The sequence below is a fragment of the Cinclus cinclus genome, chromosome 1 (assembly GCF_963662255.1).
Source record: "Cinclus cinclus chromosome 1, bCinCin1.1, whole genome shotgun sequence".
Classification (NCBI taxonomy): domain Eukaryota; kingdom Metazoa; phylum Chordata; class Aves; order Passeriformes; family Cinclidae; genus Cinclus; species Cinclus cinclus.
The window spans coordinates 104833805-104848523 of NC_085046.1; the positions used below are offsets into that span (position 1 = coordinate 104833805).

The 14719-nt window shown below is 38.4% G+C and overlaps 1 protein-coding gene across 4 annotated transcripts in view; it reads left to right on the forward strand.

Annotated features, from left to right (window-relative positions):
• Positions 1-10170: 10170 nt before the first annotated feature.
• GREB1L (GREB1 like retinoic acid receptor coactivator) overlaps positions 10171-14719 on the forward strand; it is a 57662-nt gene continuing 53113 nt past the window's right edge. For 3 of the 4 annotated variants that reach the window (XM_062488415.1, XM_062488424.1, XM_062488432.1), the window contains exons 1-2: positions 10171-10327; positions 10607-10804. In XM_062488415.1, coding sequence (XP_062344399.1) covers positions 10171-10327; positions 10607-10804 — 355 coding nt within the window. Of the gene's footprint in view, positions 10340-10606; positions 10805-14719 lie in introns of all 4 variants that reach the window. The other variant, XM_062488407.1, reaches the window with a different exon arrangement.

Consider the following 14719-nt stretch of genomic DNA (forward strand, 5'->3'; position numbering starts at 1 on the left):
AACCCTGAAATTACTTTCAAGTTGCATATTTGAAGAAGTGCCATGGTACATCTCCAGTTCTGCCAACTTCAGAGGGGAAAAAAGTTTGCTTGCAGCAAAAGAAAGGATGAAGTCAACAAAGTTTTACTCCAGTGCTTTATTTTTAGTCTGTTGCTGCTGTCAGAAACCAGAACATGCATCAGATAAGATGAATACTATGGAAAAAGAAAGTATTAAGTGGATATTTGTGAAGAATTGGGTCATCTTTGTTTGGAAAGTTTTAAGAGCCAATGTAATCTGCATTACCATTATGCCTATTATTCAGAAAGTTTTATTTTTATAAGTGTCAGTTCATATATGTTTTGAGAACTGAGAACTTTCAGAACCATTAATGTCTCTGCAAAATGAACAGTGAGTCGTTTATATTGCTTGGTAATAAAAATATCTTTGCCTCTACTATTTAGCAGCACTTTCACATGAGAAAACTTAAAAAAAAGAAAAGAAAATGGAGGAGAACACTTCCGTTGTAGATGTACATATCTAAAATTATCTTTATTAAGGATTTTCTTTTTAATGCTGTACAATCTGATGTTGGGATGTGTCAGAATGGATCACATTTTTGCTTCTATTTTCTGTATCTTAATAGTGATTTTTTTTTGCTGTTTTGCTGTCAAGTAGTGTCATCTTGGTGAGCAGCCTTTAAAAATGTCAAGCAGAAGTTCCTATACAAATGATACTTTCTGCCTGCAATGAATAAATACCATAAGCTGTGATGTTTAAAACTTAAAATTTTGCAGCTCATTGGCCTTAGGATTTACAATAATTTACATAAAGGGTTGGCTAAGCCATAATGCACAGTCCTACTCCACAGTCCTGTTGTTGAAGGCAACACCAAGCAGGTGAACATGTACTTACAGTGCTGAGTTCTGAAGGCAGATCAGGAGAACTGGTGTAGAGAGAACTTGCAGGAAAAAAATGAAATACAAACAAGCTGAGCAAACTCAGTGGTTGGAAATTACTTCAATATCATTAGCTTTATACAGTAGTCTTCGTTAGTCCAGCTGTGTTGAAGAGTTGGTCACAAAATTGATTGATAAGGCATTGGAAGTATGCCTGGGATTGTAGGTGAAGTGCTCAGCTCCCAGTTACCTAGTCCTAAAGTGCTTAATAGATGATCATCCCTTTCATTTTCACCAGCAATGCCAGCTGAGATGCCATTGTGATTGCTTCTTTTTATGGCATTACATGGTTCTTTTGAAACACTGGTGACTTTGCCTTTCAATTTCCCAGGATAGAAGCAACTGGAAAAAAACCAAACAAACAAACAAACCAAAAACCAAACAAAAACATAAAAGTTCATAAAAGTAAGCAATTAGTGATAATTACCAGCATTAAAATTGGTGACAAACACAGACTTGTATTTATTTAGAAAGACCATTCACTGAGATTCCCAGTTACGGATTTTTTTTTAATGGTGGAATATTAGGCAGTGTTCTCTTGAAAGGAGCATTAAATCTTCATTAGAAACAAAGCTTTAAATTAACTGGTGCATCAGAGAAGATAGTTTACTTCATAGATTTTTGTAAACTACATAAACAGATTTTATATCTCTAATGCTTCTGAATAGTTTGTTTTAATTGGTAATTACTAAATATAGTTGTTAGCAAGTAACTTACAATAAGATCTGTGTATTAACAGAATGTATGTAGTTAGTGAATGACTAAACACTTATGTATATGAAAAGTGTACAAAATAATTATGTTACAATTAAAATACACTGGCTTTGGGAGCAGTTACTGATTTTGAATACATTATTTGAGGAACAAATTAATGCTTATTTTGTTCTGCTAATTGCTTACATACTATATAAATTTTATTTGCTGTCTTATTAAGAGTGGTAGCTAAATGAATTAATAGAATCATAGAATGGATTGAATTGGAAGGGACCTTCAAGACCATCTAGTTCCAGCCCCAGTGCCTCACCACCCTCACAGTGAAGAATTTTTTCCTAATGCTTACTGTAAATCTATCTTCTTTCAGTTTAAAGCCATTTCCTCTTGTTCTGTCACTCCTTGTCCATGTCAAAAGTGCTTCTCCAGCTTCCTCCTAGGCACTGGAGGTCTGCCTAGAGCTTTTTCTTCTCCAGGCTGAGCAGCCTCAACTCTCACAGCCTTTTCTCAGAAAAGAGGTGCTCCAACCCTCTAATCATATTCATGGCCCTCTTCTGGACCTGCTCCAGCAGATTTACATCATTCTTAGTATGATGTAGACCCCAGAGCTGCAGATGGGGTCTCACCAGAGAAGAGAAGAGCAGAGCAGAGGGGCAGAATCCCCTCCCTTGACCTGCTGGCCATGCTGCTTTTGATGGAGCTCAGGATGCAGTTGGCCTTTTGGGCTGCAAGTGCACATGGCTGGGTCACGTTGCTCTTCTTGTCAACCAACATCCCCAAGTCCTTCTCCTCAGGGCTGCTCTCAATCCATTCCCTATTCAGCCTGTATTTATGCCTGGGGTTGTCCCAACCCAGATGTAGGACCTTTATGAAGTTTTCATGGGACCCCCTCTCAAACCTGTGAGGTCCCTCCACCACTTCCCACCCTTCCCACCACTCTTCCCCTTTGTAGAAGATTACCAAATTTTCTGGCACAGTTTGTCCTTAGTGAAGTCATGTTGGCTGTCAGTCACCTCCTTATTTTCCATGTGCTTAACACAGTTTCCAGGAAGATCTGCTCCATGATCTTGCCGGGCACAGAGGTCATTCAAACACATAACTGCCTGATTGTGTGAACATGCCAGGTTGTTAGAAGAATAAATTGTAATTCATGTCTGCAACTAATTGCAAAATCAAAATTACACAGGAAAAATACCCTTTGATCCTATAGCTAGGATTAAATATCATTGCTGATTTGGTTGTATTGCACTGGCATTAATAATATGGTTAATAGTCCTGTTGATTTAGGACAGAAGGCATAAGTGGCGAAAGCTATGTATGAGCATGCATGTTTTAAGCAAGTAGGCTGAGGTTTTCAAAAGTGCTCCTTTAGTGATTTATTTGTGCCATCCCTGCCACGACTGTGTGAGCATATGTTCCTTTTAAAATAAAGAAGTCTTTTAACAATACTTAAATTTCAAAATCAAAAGCAGTGTTTGTAGGTTGATAATATATTTTTTTCCCTCCTGAAGGTTTTTCTATTGAAAGAGAAGTGTATCCCTTCTATTAAGGATGCATAGTAATGTTCCTTTTTGTATGTATACTGTGAAAGGTCACTGCAGCATAAAAGGATTTGCTCCATCTTCTATAAATTTATTTAGAAAACCCTACAGTGGATTTAGAAAATCCACAGTAACTTATCTGCTCATTTCATAACATCCTTTGAAAGGGCTCTAAAAGCTTTGCAGTTAGAGTAGGCTAAATCCACATAATTAACTCCTGAAAGCTTTTATATGTTTTCCTTCATCTGCTTATTGGATCTTTTTTTTGAGGAAATGGCATCAAATGAAGCTTGGAACACGCTTAATCTTAAATCACTTCAGTCCTCTGTAGAGGAATGTGTTGGTGCACTGACTGCACCAGTTTTCTTCTCACTATGTTTTAAGAGTTTTAGAATTCAGCATTTTTTTTTTTGCCTGAGCACGAGCCATAATCTGGAGAAAAGTAAAGCCAGTGCCATTTTGTGAAACTTGACTTGAGCTCAGTTTGCAGTGACTTCTGAAACATTTTGCCTCTCAGTGTATTCTGTATTTGATAGTGGTTGTAAACTGCTCTTTGTGGGCACAGCTCTATGGATAACACTGTTGAAAACAACTAAAGAGACATTGAGGTAAAAGAGATGAGATGGTGTTTAAGTTGCTATTTCTTGGTGGTTTTTGCCAGCCTCAGTGTTACACTGGTTCATTCTGTGAAGCTGAAAACTTCCAGGTCACCAAATTTCTAAAAATGCAATTCAGACCTAATTTTTGCAGCACTTAGGGGTGATTGGAAGTTGATAGCTTCACGCATGGAAGTTCTACTTAGTAACACCCTCCTGCATCCAGGTGTTAATTTTATCTTTAGTATGTTTATTGTTTTGTGAGCTGTTCCTGAGGACTGTAGGAGTAGTCTTGGGGTGGAAGGGATAGAGCAGTAAGGGCATAGCAGCCTCCATATTAAGACCATTTGTCTTAATATGCTTTCTGTTTGATGTTGTGGGGAAACAGCTGCCCTCTTCCACCATCCTGCATGTGGCTTTGTAGTATATGCATTTTTCTGTCTCTGTCCAAGGAATTGTCCAAATCCCAGATAATCTGATGCAATACTCCAAGTACAGATACCATTAATTGAGCACTAAGAGAAATAACCTCGTCAGGAAAAAATACGTGTTCTTCATCCTTCCCATTACTTGTACACAGTAGTGGCAGCATTAGACTGAAAAATGAGACTCTAAATGGTATTGGATGCAAACAATATTTTCTTAAAAACAAAATGAAAAATAAAGATGAGAGGAAACTGCACTGTAAATAGGGTAAATTCAAACTAACAATTCATATTCCTTGAAAGACATTGTGAATGAGTTATTTTTCTGCCATTTGCTACATAAGATTGTAAGCTCTTTCACAGTTGAGTTTGAATATCCTTTATGAAGACAAAACACGATGAGACTTAAGGCCTTGAGAAGACTGTGAGGTAGGAAAAAAGGGATCTTAACAGTGGTTATGAAGTAAGGCTTCTACTCCACCTTACAATCTTGTTTTGAGTCACACATAAGTTTTCCCCACTGAATGCTACAGTTGATGCTGTACATAGACTTTTGACTTTGAAGTCTGCATTTTAATGAGTTTATATATTTGTTATTGTTGTTATTACCTGACATTCTTTCAGCTGTATGCATGTTCAGGGTACATCGTAATGATGCTGTAATGGTAAAAAATTATACTCCCAGAACATGGCTAAGAATGATGTAAACAATCAAAAACACTAGCTGTACCTGAAACAACCAGTTCAGTTATTCTGCAGCACAAATAGATGCCTGGTCTCTCTTTTCCTGAGATAACCCTTTGAGATACAGAAGTTGTGCTGGGCCTGGCAATGCCTTTGTGGAGGAACTTGCTTTCTTTTCCTTTGAAGAGAAACTTTTCTGGGGGGTAGGCCAGATCAGAAGCTAGATTATGTGTTTTGGAGAACACAACTACATTATTAGGTTAAACACAAAGTAAGGACTTGATAGAGCTGACTTAATGGAGGGTGTTTGCATCAGATTCATCATTCGCTATCAGGTAATTGTGAAATTGCTTTAAGCCATAACAACAACACTCACCCCCTCCCTCATCCTCCAGTTCGGTTCCTCTCCTTTAAAGTCTCTGGGGTCATGACCCACCTGGAGGCCAAATATGTGGTATCTGGTGTACTGAATGATCTGATTATATTTTTACTAGCAGAGCCTTCAACTCAATGTGCAGTTCTGGCTCCCAAGAGTTATTGAGTAATGATCCACTTTTCAGAGGTGACTTTTTTTATTTTTAATGTAAAGAAGCATAGTCACCTTTTTTTTCTATCTAAAAGTGGGCAGTGTTTACTATACTTACACACTACTGGACCTGGGCTCTGGTTTTTCTCAAACATCCCATGTCATGTTTCTGCACAGATCTTTTGAAACCTGGGTGACCACATGAAACAAGATTATTTGCTTGAACTGACAAGGTCTTTTTGTAAGTTCAGCTTCTGCGTTTGAAAGAGTGATTAGAATTTTCCTGAGCCCTTCACCACACAGTTAAGTGATGCAATCAGCTATCTTTGATATGTTGCTTTTGTTATTTTCATATTTGTCTGCTTTGATAGAAACTCACGGTAATTGTAGTTTTGCTTTCCAGAATGAATGCCCATATTAATTGTTTTGTTAAAAGCTATAGCAATAATCCTTCTTTATCTGTGGTCAGGTTAGAGGAATTTCACAATTGCCTTGTTCATGTGTCTTTGTAAGGAGACAGATTGAAATATGAGGGCTGCCTTCCAGCTCTGTTCTAAGGCAGTTCTCTCTCTAGCAAATCTCATGGTTAATCCTCTAGTTCAGTGATGGGCCACTGCAAAGACAATTTGAAGTGGGTTTAGGAAATTTGCTTTGAAAAAGCACAGCAGCTGTGGAGATGTGTTGGGTGGTGCCTTAGTATCTGTATCTTTTCTGAGAAGAACGTGGAGAGTGACAGAGCCTGGAAGTGTGGGCGATCTAAATTTTAGGAAATTTCCCTATTATTTCATGTTTTCTTTCAGATTTAATTTTGAAATTATTCAATTCTGATCATGTCTTCTAATTTCGATAGTAAGTTTTAAGGAAATTAAAATTAATCTGTATACAGTGGGAAAGTTGTTGAGGAAGAGGGGAAGCCTTAGAAGGACTGTTGCCAAATTGAACCTCCTTCCTTGGTAGGGTGGTAGGGAAGGAAAAAGTATTGTAGCTAAATACACATACACTTTTCACATACTAATATTCTTAGAGTTCAGTCCAAAACCAGACCTCCAAAGGCTGCCAAGAGAAGCAGGCAACTTAAGAATTACACTGGTATCCATCCAGCGGTGCAGGTAAAAGCAAAGGTGAGGGCTGGAATAAGGAATTAGAGATGTGCAGATGCTCATTGCTGGAAATCTAACCAGCTCCTTGCTGAGCTATCTACAGTTAGTGTGCATGTAGAAATGGAAATAATTATTTACCCTCTCATCAAACCTCCTGCCCTTTGGAAGCCTCTCAGTGCACACAGGTAGGCTCCAGCACAGTTCCATGCCATGCTGCTGGGTGTGGAACAATGGACACGAGAGTGAGCCCTGATGTGCCAGAGCTGGAAGCATAAAAACAGGTTTGTGAGATCAAGGAGGAACTCCTGAGTCAAGTCCAGCTCTGTTTTCTCTCAGTCTCCATGTCAAATCAGCTCAAATGAATTCAACAATGAAATGTCTTTCCCACATCCTCCCGAGCTCACCAATACATCAGATGGACAGAACTTTAAGAAAACCTTGGTTTAATTTCACTATAAAAAGCAAGAGAGGTTGGTTTGTTTTATTTTCACCAAATGACCTCATATATGAATGTTGGATAGACATATTATTTGGGTAACTTTTTTAAACAATGAGCATTAATTATGTTAAATCATTTGCTTTGGTCATATTTAAATGCAGATATCTTAATGAGAGAAATGTTCTTTTGTTTTGGTGGGGTTTTTTTGTTTGTTTGTTTTTGGTTTGGTTTTTTTTTTTTTGTTGTTGTTGTTGTTTGGTTGGTTTTTTGCCTCCCTTTACATTCCATCAATTTATTTTTCCTCCAGTCTCTGCTGCCTCCTGAAGCCCCCTCAGCACACTTGAGCCCATTTAAAGCACGCTCTCCTGTCTCCTCTGCCACTGCTGCTGAGGTGTTCGGGCTGGAGGCTGCCTCCCATTTAGACTTCGAGGAGGAAAATTAACCATTTCCTAATTGCACCAGGCATTTAGGGGTAGAATCAAGTGCAGAAACAATAAGGAGTTACTCCCTTGAATTGGTGCTCCTGGCTTTTGGGGGGCTGGATGAAGATGGCACAACCTGAACCAGGCAGCAGCTCATTGCTGAAGGGTCTCGCCACCTCCTCTCCCCTGCAGAAGGAAAAGCCCCTGCTCTCCCCTCCCCAGCTCTGTTGAGCTCCAAATGAGCCCCAGCTGCCCTAATGGCCTCAGGCAGTGTTAGGAAATCAGCTGCCCCATGCTGTTCTCCAGGGCTCCCAGCTTCCTCAGCTGCAGCCTAGCAGGACCTGTGGCCACTCTGCCCCCTGATACCTCTGCCTGCCCCATCTTGCACAAGCACATCCCTGTCACATCCCTTCCTCCTGCTCTGCTTCCACCCTGCAGGGACCACAACTCACACAAGCTGTGCTTCCTGAGCTTTTCTTTACTTGGCATTTCCACCAACAAACTTGTTTTCTCTTGGCAAGCTAGAAACATCCTCTGGTAACATTAATCAGCTTTCTCGGGTAAATCTGTGGCAATCTCCATCCACAAGCAAGTCTCCTTGTATAGATGCCAGGGAAGCAAATCAAATTGCCATCATTTTTGCTGAGTGCGTGCTATGCTTTATTGATAGCTTCCCTTAAAAATTAAAGTAGTTGTCATTGATTTTATACAAGTAGGCTGTAGAAATCATGGAGAATAAACGGAGTTCAAGCAGGTGCTGTGGGAATTGCAAAGTTTCTGTTAAATGAAGATTGATCATTTTCATTATGGTGTTTTAACAAAAGTCTTTTCATCTGAATACGTTCCTGAAATCTTAGCTTAAGTACATCATAACTGACATAAATAGCAGAGAAATTAAATTCTATTGCATGAAGTTCAATAATAGTCTGTCACAATTTCAGTTTATATTTATGGATGTATCATCACTGATGATGTAAAATCAGTATTTCAGTCACATAGCTGATTTCCATCAATTCTTTTTGTCAAAGGCATCTGACAGGCTTTAGCTTACTGCAGCCTTAATACTGCTTCAGTGTCACTTTTTCCCTAACACACTTTGTAGTTGTGTATGTACACCCTCCCTACCATTTCCAAATGTAATGAAAGGTTATGGAAGGGAAAAGATAATCTATTTATCTTGGGTATTTCACTGCTGAAATAGCAGAATGTGTCAGGTTAAGAAATGTTTTTATAATCTGGTATCGTCTCTGGTTGGGGTAGAGAAGTGTAGTTGCCACAAAATTTATGAAAAGCCAGTCTAAATCAGAGATGGGGAATTATTTTCCCAAAGCTGCAAAAAGTGTCTGAACAGGGAACTGACCCTCTCTCCCAGGTTAGAGGTGAATAATTTCATTTATTTCACACCTATGTATCCAGTAGTGTAGTAATAATTAGCTCTTAGGTATTTGTCTACACTAGCAGACCTCAAAGGTTGCTGGAAGTGGCTGTCATGATTATTGCCCTTTTACAGGTCGCCCTGAAGACCTTGAGCAACCTGGTGATAAAGCAGGAGTGGAACTGTAGGTTTTCAAAATGCCAACTTATCTTCTTGGCCAAGGTCTCTCCCTGTTTTAAGGGCTAGGTGACACGTAGTGAGGGGAAGTACAAAGATAATGCTAAAAGGTTTTATACTTTTGTGTTTGTTGATTTTACTGGGCAAAACTGTTTTCTGTTGAAATAAATTTCTCTGAAAGTTCAGTCTTGTGTTCTGAGTATTGGAAAATGTTAGATTGCTGTTTCTTTGCAACATATGTCATTTGGTATAATGATCTTGCAAAGTGGAAAAGTTCATATTTCACTGAGTCTCCCTTAGCTCATTTGAAAACCTTCCATGGCCACCCTGTTACAAAACATTTAAATTTGAGAGTCTATATCCTAGTGCTGGGTGCACAAATACAACAGTCTATGGGCTGTGTGATGCCATCCAAGGAGAAGAAATGATCTACAGGTCTGTTTGTGCTTGAATATTTAATGAAGTTCCTAAGTTCATAATCAAATATTAATTGTTAAAGCAGATATTTATATGCTTGTTATCACTCCATGAGACATTTCACTGCATTTGCTGCATGTGGTTTAGAAGTTACTTCTCTCTTTTTAATGTATATCTTTTGTTATAAGAGTACAATTAGATCCTTTGATAGGTCTGACTACATGTAAATTGCAGTATTACATTGAGGGCAGGAGATGCAGAGATTCTGAAAAGACAGAGAGACTGACCTTTCATGTAATTTCAGTTAATATGAGCAAGAGCAAAAATTCAGGTTATTGGATGTTTTTGCATAAAGTTTTTCTCAAATAATGGCATGATGACAAGTGAAAAATCATGTAAATACACTTTGACAAAAACTGCTGAAGCCAAACTAGTTTTTTTGTAATTTTTTTTTTTTTGTTACATACCCTTTTGTATTCTACCCTGAATACCCTAAAAAAAACCCCAAATAATAATGAGTTTATCTACCCACCATTATTTTTTTATACCAGGCAGATTCTTGCGACTGTTGGGAGGCCATGTATGCAGAAGACACAGAGCAGTGTGTTGGAAATGTGCTAAAAGCTTAGTGGAACAGAAGGATGCAGTCTGCCAGATTGAGAGGGAAACATGAATGTGTAGTGCTACTTAGAGATGTTGTTTCCACAGTGTATTTTCTTGCTGTCGTGGATAATAGTAGGGTCTTTGTCTTCATTGTAAATTTTCTGTGCATGGATGTTCCCATCTCCTTATCAGCTGTTTCCTTTGTGTTTTTAGAACATGGGGAATTCATATGCAGGGCAACTAAAATCTGCCCGTTTTGAGGAAGCTCTTCATAACTCCATAGAAGCTTCTCTGAGATGTAGCAGCGTTGTCCCGCGGCCAATCTTCTCACAACTGTACCTGGATCCTGACCAGCCTCCTTTCTTGCCGGAAGGTAACCATGAAAGTATGGCACGTTTCACTTGTTTTTCTGTGTGTGTAAAGGGTGGGGTGTGTTTCATTGAAAAAAACAGCAAAAAACTGCATAACTGTTGACAAAATCTGAGTCTTGGTCATCATTAAGGGGAAAGAATGGCATGCTGGTTATTTTAAAATGAGATAGTTGTTGTATTGAAAGTTGTTGAAAAGTTTAATTTGCTGTTGAAAAGTTTAATTTTTTACATTATTTTAATTTTTACTATATTTTACTATTTTTTCTATTTTTGTTCTTCAGATGTGAAGCCAAAGGTAGAAGAGTTGGATAAAGAGTTAGTACATCGCTATTCACAAAATGGAAACTTGGACTTTTCTGCCAACCAAACTGTTAATGAAATGGAAGATGAAGAAGAGGATGAAGACATGTCAGATTCAAGTAGTCCACCAATCCCATACTCGCAGAAACCTGCCCCAGAAGGGTCTTGCACTACTGATGGTTGGTATCTTTTTTTTTACTGTATGACCTTCACAACTGATTTTAATGATAGTGTGCACTCTCTACAGTTACAGATTCTTGAGCTAGAAAGTCTGCAAATACAGTTTACAGTGAAAGCATTAGATCTGACAAAATATGGATTAGAAGGAGTTGTTTGAGGATATAAAGTTTAACGTGCCATTTGAAAGCAGTGTGGAGGACTGACTGTGCCACTTGATTAGTTTCTGAAAGCTCTTTTTTGTCTGTGGTTTTCATTGATTGACTGTCCTCAAACAGGTTACTTAGTCGGCATCAGTATGGCTGGTTCTCAGTCTACCCATAAATGATTTTTGGAAACATTGGCAAAGCTGAATTTAGTTGCTTCCATGGGCAGAAGGAAGAGTTTGGAGAAAAAAAATGGGGAGGACACTTAGTGTGCTGTCTGTGCTAAGGTCATGAGAAGGTTGGTAGTGGAAGCTTGTCTGTTTTGTCTTCCCTGTGTGCCTGCTGGCTATTGCTTCCTTAGCCTGAGCTGTCCCGATTTGTTGTTGCTCAAGAGGACCAAAGTTGTTGACCATACTGTATTTGTTTGGATTTAAACGTGTTAAGGAAAGAACCAGGTCATTATGCATGCACCTACTTGGCCAAAGAAAAATTGATGTGATTGGTTCATCTTACCCCAAAATTGTTCTATTCTGAAGGTTTGCATTCCTCCAAAAAGGAAGACCTACTCTTATTTATTAGATGCGCTTCTTGTTAAAACGTCTCCCTGCTGACTTCAGACACCTGAAAAAAAGAACTGTTCCCAGCAGGTCCAAATGCCCTCCTTGACATTTTATTCAATATCCCCCTGAATCATGGAATTCCTTGTGCACAGTTCATCAAAAGGTGTAATTTGTAAAATGGTTTTGTACCTTACTGAAGTATCTGGCTATATGGAGTGATAGAAGTAAGGACCCAGCACTGGTAATTCTTTCACATTTCGGGGAGGTGGTAATGGCATGTGTTGTCATCTTTGCCTTTTCCACTTCCAAATGCAGCTCACATGAGCATGTTTACCTCTGTACTGCCCGTTCCCTGTAGCACAAAGAATAGAAGGGCTGGCTGTGAAAAGATGGGGAATATTGTTGCGAGAATTTGTTATTGACACGTAAGTGTGTTCTGTGGTTTTCTGTTCTTTGAAGGCTTGTAAATTTGAAGGAGGAGGAAAGGAGAAAGTACAAAAAAATGTATTCCTAGGAAAGTGTTCTCAGTTGAGGACAAGTATCAATAAATTCTGCAAAATCTTCTGTGGAGAGCAGGAGCAGTACATTTATCACTTTACATATTACATGTATGTAATATTAAACTTCTTAGTATATCCTGGAAAAATCTGACCTTTCAGGGACAGTTTTGTGCTTTGATTTTTATCCATAAGTCTTTTATGATCAAAGCACTCTAGAAGAAAGTTTCATGTGCTACATCTACAGATTTTTAGGGTTGTTCATTACTCATTTTTAAATTTACCATTCTTAGTTTACAAAATCTGCCTTACTTTGAGATGTTCTCAAGGAACTGGTTTAAGAGAGAACTGTTTTTGTATCTGGAAAAGGAAAGGAAAACATTTTTTTTCCAAATACTTCTGGTGATTTGTTAGGACAGTTTTACATAATTGTTTAAAATGCCCTGGTTCCCAAACATTCACACTGCAGACCATATCTCAAGAAGATCTTAATCTGATAGCTCATCTTTCATCTCATGAGCATGCCTTCCAGAAATGTAAGACTGGATCACTGGCATTGTTTGCATCCCTTATCTTAGTTATTTAATTGCAAAGGTAAATAACATTATGAAGATGTTAAACAATTCTGATAGACCATTTGAACTCCCTGTGTTTGAATACTTTAAATTAAGCATGTATTCAATTGCTTATCCAAGAGCATAATATTGGTACTAGAACCTGCAATTCATAGCTCTGCCTACTGAAAAACCTGTTTCCCACCTTTTGGATCAGGTAGGATGAAATCTTTTCCCCTTCAAGATATTTGTGCCGTTTGCTTTTCCTGAATTCAGGGTTTGTGCCATAACCATCGTACTATTTTCTGTGGTGACTTATTCTTTTATTCAGATGCATTTGTCTATCACATGGGTGCAGAAGGTAGATCTTAATGCCTTTTGTTGTCAGCTAAAAAAATAAGTGCCTTGCAGGTGAGTTTGTGGGAGATTCTTTCTCAGCTGGTTGTAGTATTGGTTCTCTTGACTCTCTCTTTAGCCCGATGGAAAGAGCAACTGCATTTGCCACTGAGCCTTGCTATTAGTCATGAAAGTAATTAATGATTAACAGCTTTTTTTTCAGGGGCTTTGGGGGGGGACTTCTTTTTTTACTGCTCAACACAAATTTTTCTAACTAAAGCTTCCATGAAAATAGGGTTTCAAGAAAATTTGTATACGGGTAGCTCAAATAGGCAACAAAATTCTTGCATTAACAAGGAGCTGTTCTGAACCACTTTCTTGTTTGCTGTAGCTTTAAGAGAGGCTGCTTCTAATTTGTGGAATAACATTCTGTGCAAGCCGTGGGAAACACAATAGTATCACCTTTCTTTTGTTAGCAAATCCTCAGTTTACCTGGTACTTAAAGAACGGCCAAGGTAGTTTCAGAAGCAATTAGGTAAGGAGGTACTTAACACCTGATCAGTTACTGTGAGGTTACAATAGTGAGTGACAGTGACCCCTAATTCATATGTAATTCCTGGAAACTAATTCCTTATGCAAATACCCCATTTATTACAGTGCAACAAGGGGCTGGTACCCCACATGGAAACTACTTTTTCTTACAGCGGGGAAAGGGAATATAGCTACAGATTTCATTTTAAAGAAGATTCTAGCACTTGCAGTCGTTGACAGCTGCAGGGATACATTTTCAGGAAGATGGGACTGGGTTACTTTAAATGAAATGATGTTGGAGAACACAAATGTGCTTCTCAGAAGCAAAAATTAGTGAATTTTCTTCCAGAGAAATGAAGATGTCTGTAAAAGCTGTTAATATTTTAATTTTTTTGGTGAATGCTCCCGGTGTTTGCAAATTTTTAATCAAAATATAAATGCTTGTTCCCTACTTGAAACAAAGCTGAGATCCTGTAAGAACATGTTGGTTTTTTGTTGTTTTTAGTAGTTCAGCAGTTCAGCTTTGGACTTCTGCTTTTTATAGTTAGATGTTGATAAAAGATTTCACAAAAAGAAGTTGATTTGGTTTACTGACTCGTGTTTTCTTCTCTTTGTACTTCCATTTTCATAAAAGGTACACAAGTAAATTAAAGTGCCATTCTTTCTTCTTTAGAGGAAATGTTTTACTGCTGTTTGACATAGAAATATAGGTGCCAGAACAATTATAAATGAATAGCTATGAAATGTAAATGGATTTTAAATGTTCTAACTCTTAGACACTGACAGCACAAGTTCATCTAGTACTGAGACATTATGTCTTGTCTTTCCTAACGTGGAAATTATTATTTCTAACGGATAATTAATTACCAATGAAAAAATCATGCAAAACAGAAAAGAAAATAAGGTTGGGGTCTCTGTGATGCTTGCTAGTTAGAAAAAGACAATGTAATAGAGAGAGGGTTAATCCCTTCTTCATCTCCCCACAGTTGAGTTACTCGCTTCCAAATCAATGTGTTTTGGGTGGAATTTCCTCATTCAGTTTCAAAAAGCAGCAGAAACTTAAAGGAGTGCTTTTCAGCCCTAAAAGTCAAGGGAAAGAAGGATAATGAAGGGCTCTTGAAGTATACCATCCTCACGTCTTTGAAGGAAAATTCAAACCTTTTACTGCACAGGAGCAGATTTGCAGCCTCTGCGTATCTCCTGATGGAAGTAAATCCCAGCTGTACCTGGCCAAGCTCTGCAGCCCTCCGTGCTTTTCCTGTGGCAGCTGTTCAGTGAGCAAGAGAAAAGCTC